Source organism: Bison bison, unplaced genomic scaffold (assembly GCF_000754665.1).
Source record: "Bison bison bison isolate TAMUID 2011002044 unplaced genomic scaffold, Bison_UMD1.0 scf7180017864383, whole genome shotgun sequence".
NCBI classification, from domain to species: Eukaryota; Metazoa; Chordata; class Mammalia; order Artiodactyla; family Bovidae; genus Bison; species Bison bison.
Window position 1 is genome coordinate 2,682,213 of NW_011494955.1, and position 9,482 is coordinate 2,691,694.

At 48.8% G+C, this 9,482-nt stretch overlaps 1 protein-coding gene across 2 annotated transcripts in view; it reads right to left on the reverse strand.

Moving 5' to 3' along the window:
• Positions 1-484, reverse strand: part of FKBP11 (FK506 binding protein 11, 19 kDa) — a 3,602-nt gene extending 3,118 nt beyond the window's left edge. The window contains exons 1-2 of one of the 2 annotated variants that reach the window (XM_010857743.1): positions 235-483; positions 9-63 (exon numbers count right to left, since the gene is read on the reverse strand). In XM_010857743.1, coding sequence (XP_010856045.1) covers positions 9-63; positions 235-363 — 184 coding nt within the window. In that variant the 5' untranslated portion in view covers positions 364-483. Of the gene's footprint in view, positions 1-8; positions 64-234 lie in introns of both variants that reach the window. The other variant, XM_010857744.1, reaches the window with a different exon arrangement.
• Between the last annotated feature and the right edge of the window lie 8,998 nt (positions 485-9,482).

A 9,482-nucleotide genomic window follows, 5' to 3' on the forward strand; every position in this document is an offset into this window, starting at 1 on the left:
GGAGTGTATGTGAAGCGTGTCTCCAAAGGTAGCAGGCTCAGCACACGGCTCGGGGGGCTCCACCTATGATCGCACTACACGAGTCAGGGAGGTTCCTGCCCCTCGACGCGGCACCCCCAATTCGGTGCTTGCACTCCCTCCTCCCCGCTCCCAGGATCCTTTAGACCCCGACCTTCCCCGCAACCGGGCCCGACCTCCATCCACAGCGCCTGCCCGGGATTCTCCCCTCCTCACCAGAGTCTCCACTTGGAGGGTCCGGACGGGACTTTCGGTTTCGGACCCAGCCTCTGCCTGACACACCGCCCCCCTGAGCAGCAGCAGCAGCAGCAGTCGGAGCGGGAGAAGTGAGGGGCGCAGAGTCATAACTGGGTGCGGGCAAGGCTCGGGGCACGCAAGACAAGCCGCTGGATGACAGGGGCTGGGACCGCAGTTCCTTCGGCGCCCAGGCCAGACTGGATGGGACGGGGCGGGTCGCGACGCGCCAGCTCCTCCTCCCGCAGCCCTTCCTCCACCTAGTCCCCACCTCCTGCAGGGAGGAGGCCACGGGAGCTCTCCCGGCCCTCTGAGATCCCGAGGGTGAGACTCCGACCTGTCGGTTAGCCGTTCGTTGGGTCCCACAGCGAGGGGCTGAGTCACATCGTAGCATCCATTTTCGATTACCTATTGTGTTCCAGACACTTGTCTGTAATCCTCAAAACCACCTTGAAAGGTAGACATAATTGTTTCTATTTCACAGATGAGGAACTGGGTGTTCGGGTTAAGTAACTTTAACTTACTCAAGTTAAACTAGCTAGTTTAGCTTAACTAACTAGGTTAAACTAATTTAACTAGCTAGGTGGTGACAGAGGCAGGATTCAACCCTAGGACTACCTGAGTCTAGTCCAGTCCCCTTGCTCCCTGCTCTTTCCTCTTAAGTCTCCTCACACCTATCTTGGCAGGATCTGACTGGCTCACCCCAGCCCAGCAGTTGTCAAAGATGGCAGCCCTCTCCCACATCCAGCCTTTCAGCTTGCATTCCTGGAGGTCATATACCCAAAAGGAGGCAGGGTGCTGTCCCATAACCCCACCCTTAGGGACGTTAGATGAAAAGAGCACTGGGCTGTTTACGGTAAGGAGGGGGTGCATCCCTGGTCTTTTCCTGTGAGAGTACCATTTATTTCCTTTTTCAACAAACCTGTCAAAAGGGCAGCTACATACACCCCTTTTGTTTGTGCAAGGACTTCAGTTTTTAGGAGTTTTTCTATTATTTCAGGTGACCCTACCAATCCCCTTCTGCATGATTCAAGCCCTCACTGCCCACTTAGGCTTTAGGTATCTGGATTCTGCCCATCAGTGAGCTCACAGTCATCGTTTGGGGTCACCTCTTAGGCCTTGTCCTCCTTAACATCTCTCCGGTCCATGATGCCCATGAGCTCTGACTGCCCTCCCAATTTTAGACACAACTTGTGTACTGCAGGCCTCCACCTGGATGTCTGATCAGTACCTCAAATCAACACACACACTACCATACTCATTGCTCTTTCTCCTCCATCCCACCTGTAACAATCTGGATTTTGCACCCAGCGTCCTGTTTCTATTTGTTCTGCTGTCAGCCTTCTCTATGATTCTTCTCTCACTTGCCCCACATCCAACCAATCTCCTCTGGATTCTCCCTCTACAGCCTCTCCAGCTCTCTTTCCATTCCCATGGCTACCACCCTAATTAATCCTTCATTCTTTCTTTCTTTGGGATTGCTGTGCTGGGGTGTTCTCTCTGGTTGCAGTGAGCAGTGGCTACTCTCTAGTTGTGGAGAGCAGCCTTCTCATTGCGGTGGTTTCTCTTATTTTGCGGCATAGGCTCTAGGCTGCTGGGGCTTCAGGAGCTGCAGCTTGAAAGCCCTTAAAGCACAAGCTCACTAGTTGTGGTGCATGGGCTTAGTTGCCCCGAAGCATGTGGAATCTTCCTGGACCAAGGATCTAACCCGTGTCCCCCGAATTGGCAGGCAGATTCTTAACCACTGGACCACCAGGGAAGTCCCTCTTTTGGGTTATCTTTTTTTTCTTTAAAGCCTCCTTCTAGGGGTGATGGAACACTCTATATCTTGATAGGGATGTGGGTTACATGGGTATATGCTTATCAAACTGTATGCGTGCACTGTATGCAAATTCTACCTCAAATTTTTTAAAAAGGAAACAAAACCAAACACAAAAAAAAATATTAAAAAAAAACCCCAAAACTATTATTTCCAAGTCTCCCTTCAAGTCTGATGGTCAATAAGACATAATATTGTCCTGGACTTTCAGGGAGGCTGCTTAAAAGGAGCTAATTTAGCTAAGAAATGTGTCATAGTGCCTCACCTCCTCCCCCAGTCTCCTTCCCTTCCTTCTTCCTGTTGCCTGGAATGTAGACAAGATGAACTACACTCTAGCAGCCATGTCAGACCATGAGGTGAGCATGAGGACATAAGCTACATGCGAGAACAGTGATAACTACAGCGCCACCATTCCAAACCTACACCAGGTACCTTTTAACTGAGGTAGAAATCAACCTCTATCTTGTTAAAACAACAAAGAGTAATAAGCCCTCAGCCTCTTTCTACTCTAGCCCATTCTGTACACTGCGGCTATCTGTTCAGCTTCAGTCATGTTATCTACCTGGCCACTAAAAAGCCTGCGTGGCTCCACATTGCCCAGTGAATTAAATTCAGACAACCTGACATACCAATTGAAAGCTTTCATTATCTGGTCTTAATCTGCCTTTCCAAATTTTGCTTTGATTCCATTAAAATAAAAGCCTTAAAAACAGGAACTTCACTTTTCCCATTTTTATATTCTCATTGCCTAGTATGGTGCCTGACACATTAGATGCTCAATAAATGTTTACATATAAATTGAATCAAATCCTCTTGGCATCATGATGCTCTTGGCGTCAGATGAACCTGCGTTGTTTCCATCTCTGTGCACAGCTCATGCTCTTCCCTCACCTGTCAAGCTCCCTCTAAGCCAAGCTCCCTCTAAGCCAAGCTCAAAGATCACCTCCTCTGTGAAGTCCTGATCCCCTTGCTCGAAGTGACTTATTTCTGAACTTCAGGCAGACGCTTGGGGACTTTATTGTATTCTCCCTTGTGTTGTAGTTAGTTGTGTATTCCTGCTCCTTCCTCCCCAAGAGTGACCTCACCAATGGCAAGGACAAGGCTGTGATCATATCTGGAGTCCCTTAGGTGCCAGCTGCACAATACCCTCCATACAACAGATTCTAGACAAATATGCTTTGAGTAAATATACTATTGCAATACTGAGATACCATTAGAGGGAAAACCTAACTATACTAATAGAGAAAACCTCCAAGACAAGCATATATACCTTTAAGTTAAAAAAAAAAAAAAAAACTAGACTGATACATGTGGTATGAGCCCTTTGTACTTTAACCCCTTCCCAAATATGGACAGATACATATATTTAGAAAAGGAACTAGAGGATGCATACCAAACAACTGAGGGGGGTTACCTCTGGGAACAGAGTGAGCAGAGGGGAATGAGTATTACATGTTGCTCTGAACATTTATGTAGTATTTGAATCTTTTGCAATAGGAATTATTTGGGTTACAAAGATAAATTGTAAAATTTTGAATGAATGAACGTGATATCCAGCCATCCAAGACGATGTGTGGGAAGTGTTGAAGGAGTTGGGCTAACAGAGCTAAAGGAGCCAAACTGAGAAGCAAAGCGTCCTTGTGTTGTTGTCGTTTCGGCCGTACTGCATTACTTACGGGATTTTAGTTCCCCTACCAGGGATCGAACCTGGGGCCCTGGCAGTAACAGTGCTGAGTCCTAACCAATGGACCACCAGGGAATTCCTGAAAAACATTTCCTGTAATTAGAAAGGTCATGGGTAACTTTGTGCTTAGTCACTCAGTCGTGTCTGACTCTTTGTGACCCCATGGACTGTGGCCCATCAGCTCCGCTGTCCATGGGGATTCTCCAGGAAAGAAAACTGGAGGGGGTTGCCATTTCCTTCTTCAGGGGAACTTCCCAACCCTGGGAACGAACCCAGGTTTTCCACATTGCAGGCAGATTCTTTACTGTCTGAGCCACCAGGGAAGCTCGGGTAATTTTGCAGATCCTATAAGTGGGATTTTTTTTTTTTGAAAGTGGTATTTTTAAACAAGTGAGAAAGGGTATAAAGGCAGAGGGTCAGATATTTGGGGGAAATGAACAAATCAGTTTGGCTAAAGTAAGGGATTTAGCCAGGAGAGTAACAGAGGTAACTGGAGAGACAAGTAAGAGTTGGTATGGAGAGACTTGAATGGTAGTGAGAACCCACTGAAAGTTTCTGGGCAAAAGGGCCGCACTGAATGCCGTGCTGGTGCAGTACTGGAGGTGGAAGGCTACTGTCTTGTCCAGCTCGGAGGCTTTGTTTGGTCATCTGAATGGGAACGGGTGAGAGGGCAACAGCAGAAAAGGGCAAAACTAAGGCAACAGTATCACCCACAGAGGGCAGCACAAGCCCTCTTGGACCCAGGAGAGACCAGGGAGGGAGTTTTCTCCTTAGGTCAAGTTAGGAGCCTGTGTGTGCATGCTCACTCAGTTGTGTCTTGAGTCATGTCTCTCTGTGACCCCATGGACTGCAGCCCACCAGGCTCCTCTGTCCATAGAATTTTCCAGGCAATACTGGAGTGGCTTTTCATTTTCTATTCCAAGGATCTTCCTGACCCAGGAATCAAACCTGTATGTCCTACGTCTCCTGCACTGGCAGGTGGATTCTTTACCAGTGAGCCATGTGGACAGGCAGAGAAAGGTGACATGGCCTTGGGAAAGGTAGTGGAGACTGGCCCAACCTGACTCAAGGCACAAGTTCATCAGAGGGCCACCCCTGGAGCGGCTTCCACCTTCAAAGGTGTCTGTGTCAGCAAGTAGGAGAAACTACCACATACGCCTGGCTTCCAAGCTTCACGGGGCACCCACCATGCCCAGCTTGGTCAAAGACAATGATGTTGATTCCTTCGTCAAAGCTGAGTGCCTATTATGTGTCAGATAGCAAGCAAGGCACTGCTTTTTAAATGGTTTTAATATGTTTAACAGATTGCTAACAAATAAACACTTAAGTATCTGGGTTCAAAATTGAATGCCATATTTTCAGGACCATGCATACCCAGGCTGACTAGATGTTTTCTTTTTGCATCTGGTTATATGTGCATAACCAGGAATGATATGTTACCCCCGCCACTATCCCCTTTGGCTGTTCTAGCCACGGATGTATCGTGCCATCGATACAAGATCTGGCATAGGCAAAAACAGATTCTCCATCTCCTCTCTTCTACCTAAAGGCAGGATTCCTATATTCAGAACTCAGAAAAAAGCTAGCATCCAAATCCCTGTAGTTCAAAACCCCAAGCTAAGCCCTCCAACCCTTAGAAGGCCTTGTACTCAATTCTGTTCTGGGACAGTTCTCGACAACATGTGGGAGGGAGTGCTGGGTGGACCAGTTCATTCTCAAACCTCCTGCCTGGCCTAGCCTAACTGTTCAGATCTCCTCAGAGACAGCTCTCAATGCACCTGCTTTGAAGGAAGGGTCAGGCAGGAAGCGGGTATGGGCCGCGCTGTCAGCTCTGGGCAGAGATAGCAGAGTTCTGGCTTGTGTGTTGCCCTCTCTACCACATTCAGCTCGGAAGTCAGATCTGCTGCTAAACTAGAGCCCAGATACTCTCTTCCGTGGCTCATGGCCACAGTGACACAAACAAGGAGACACTTACCTTCAAGCCTTGATGGTGAATAGTTCTGGCCCAAGTCCCTCACTTCCAGGCCTCCAACATGGCCTTTCGGCAGCAATGCGCCCTTTATCAGTCAAGGCTCTGATTTCCTCACACCTAACCCTTTCTTCGGAGGTGATGGCACCCCACTCCAGTACCCTTGCCTGGAAAATCCCATGGACGGAGGAGCCTGGTGGGCTGCAGTCCATGGGGTTGCTAAGAGTCAGACATGACTGAGCGACTTCACTTTATTTTTTCACTTTCATGCATTGGAGAAGGAAATGGCAACCCACTCCAGTGTTCTTGCCTGGAGAATCCCAGGGACAGGGGAGTGTGGTGGGCTGCTGTCTATGGGGTCACACAGAGTCGGACACGACTGAAGTGACTTAGTAGTAGAAACCCTTTCTTCCCTTGCTCAGGAACTCAGGGTCATCCTTACCCTTCCCAGTAATCAAGGCCAGGAAACCTAATTTGAATGAAAAGCTTGCAGAGGAAAAAAGGCACTTGGATTCCATGACTCCCCAGTGGCCAGCTTGACTCTGTAAACCTCCAGTTCCCAGTTTAAAAAAAAAAGTGGGGGGGGGGGGGAGAATTGGACTTTGACCCTTCTATCTCCATGCCCTTCTGAGCTGGAAAAGAGAGTGTTCTTAATATTATGACTGCCTGCACAAAGACACCACTCCCTGCTCCAAGCAGCGGCAAGGGGGTATCCCTTCTACACTCTCACTACCCCATGTGGTACCTTGTGGTTATCCCAAAGGATTCCAGAGCAGCCTAGGAATAGACTTCCTGGTCTCTCCCTCAGTACCATGGTTTAACTCCACTCAGCACAGGTCTGTAGACACGAAGGTACAGAATAAATACCTGTCCGCTGTCTGCTCTGACCAATCTAAGTACCTGAAACTGGAGACAGTGCAGTGACTTCCCAGAGCTTTCAGACCTTAGGCCTCTAGTCCAAGAAAGTCACACCCACTCACACTTATCCTGCATGTCACTGACTCCATCCCACCTGGCCCGATCCAAGGCTTTCCACTAGCTTTCTCTAGGCTCACTTCAGAAGCTCCCTTTCCCAGATTAACCTGGGCCAAGCCATGAATACGGAGCTATTCGTGTTCTGGGAAGATAAGGTTGCTTTTGTCTTAAGAGCTGGATGCTAAACATTCACCTTCCAGGTTAAGTCTCCCTTTCATCTCCCCATGTCCTCCTCCATCCCCCCAAAAGCTAGAAGTTTCAAGCAACTGCCACAAGAGAGCTCCCCCTCTTTCCTGGCATCCTGGACTGACTACTGAGGGACAGAGGCACTAGACCATCCTCTCCCCAAGTTGTCAGAGGTCCAAAGACCCCCAGTGGCCTGCCATCCAGCTAAAGTCCTCTCCATTACCATTATCTTATGTAGGGCTGTAGCTCTAGAAGTTATCTATTTGTTAGTATACAAATAATGCACTTGGGCAAGTGCTCCTAACTTATCAGCAACCTTGGTCACTAAGCAGGACTTCTGAGGAGCCCAGGAGGAGGAAAGCATCACCTCGTTTTGAGGGTTATGTGGGTAGTGTTCAAAGCTTATGGGGTTGATAAAGCAATGTGTGATTGAAGTAGTTTAAGGGTTCATAAGGGCAGATGCACTGGTCCTTAACCATGATGGATTATTTTAATAGCAAGAGAGGGGCTGAAAAGGAAGATTGCCAGGGGAGGCAGCAGGGAGGTAGCTGAACACAAAGGATAATTTCACACTGGTATTTAGGGCTCTCAAACTTATTACATGCCTATATCCTGTGCCTTTTCCGTAACATCGAGTTGGGAAGACCTCTGTCATTAAAGCTTAGTTAAGTGGTGAGAGCGGGGAAGGCCTGCCTGGCTCACTCAGACCTCACCAAGAAAGGGGAGCAGTATCCCTTTCTTTGCCTGAGTAACAGCAGGAGAGGAAAAGAGTAGTGGTGGGAATTGGATGGAAGGACAAGGCTTGTCTTTTTCCTCAAAACATTATCTCTGGATGAGGTCTGGCCTCCTGACAATGGGGAACCGGACACCTAAAACAGAGGTGATGCAGGGCCATGAGCTATAAGGAGGGTCAAGTTCATTACACTACTCAGACCTTTACCCTTCACCTTACTCAATGCCAAAGTCCAGAACTAGATGGGTAAGCAGATTCCAACCTATGGATGAGGGGACCCTGGTCCAACTAGAAGCACCTGAGGCACAGGGCTGGGGACATCTGAGAGTGGGGGCTGTGTGAGGCATTAAGGCCCTCTACTGGAGTCCCTAAGTCTACTAGAAGATGATGAACATGGCTAAGTTCAGGGTTAAACCCTTTACAACTTGAGGGGCAAAGTCACAAAGCCCTCAAACTCTGGGCCCTGATTCATTTCAGCTCCCTTTTGGGGTATGATGGGAAACAGTTAGCAGTGTGGAGATGAACCTCCATCACTTCACTCTCCCCAGTCCAGAGTACCCTTTACCCCTCTGCTGAAACAAAGAGCAGTCTGGAGAGGGGGACCAGAAGCAGAACTACCCTCACCAATAAACTCTGTGCCACGGCTGCTGCACATCAAGGATGAAGGTCTGCTCCAAAGCTGCATAAAACAAGTTTAATTTCCAACCAGGGTCACAGTCATCGCGTATCCCACATTTTGAGCAAGGAGAGAGAAGTTGAGTTATTAAACATATACAGTCTACATTCCAGAGGAGAAAAAAAGAAGAGAAAAACCAGTTCAGAACTGCAGTTACCACTATAACACCACAAACAAACTTTTAGGGGGGAACAGGGGAAATTCCCAGGGAAAAGAAAGGCTGGAACAAAGGAAAGCAAAAAATTAAACCTACCAGAGGAAAGTAGGGGAGGGAGTGGGTAGAAGTGGAATGAAACACCCAATTCCGAAAGCGCTTTTGGGTGAATGGGAATGCAGAAAGACCGCCCCTGCCGAGGGCCCAGCAGCCTGGCATACTAACAAGATCATTTACTGCCCCCTGCTGGACAGATCCTTGAGCAGCACCCAGGCAACCTCCAAGACTGTTTGCCAACACCCTCAGCCCCACCAGTCCCTGAAGGCCCTCAAACCAAGGTCCGGGGTAGGTCTAAAATGAGAAAAACCCATTTGGGACTGACATCTAACTTGGCAGGGTTAGAGAGGGAGTGAGGCAGGAGAGGAGGCAAAGTCCTCACCAACCACAACGATACAGAGTGAGCAATCCTAAGGAAATTTTCCCAAGGAAAAGGGAGACAAACAGGCAACAGCAGTGAAGCAGGTGAGAAGGCAAAGGAAAGAGTTCCGGGAGGTGGAGGCAACAGGAGCAGGAACAAAAAAACATCTGACAAAACAGAGACAAAGGCAAAGTAAAATACGAGGGAAGCATCTGTGGGGTCAGGGGAGTGAATACATGTTAAAATGAACCAGAAGCTCCAGCAACCCCTCCCCCCACCCTGCCACCAACCACACATACACACGCACACACACAAAGGCCTAGAGCGCAAGAGACCTGCATACACCCACTGCATCTTGGATAATTAACACATCACTAAGGATCTGGCACTGAGACACCCCTGGAACCTCTCTTTCACAGTTCAATCTGAGGTGGGGTAGGGGGTACTGATCCGCCTGTTGTAGACAAAGGTGGCAGGAAGCCTGGCCCCATGGGGTGGAGCTTGGGACAGCCCCTCTGGGAAGGGGTCCCTCAGCCATGCTATGGAGGCCCTGGGCCCTGACATTAGCAAAAAGGTTATGGGCGGCCGTCTTGGAGCTCAGGGCGCAGCCAGCACA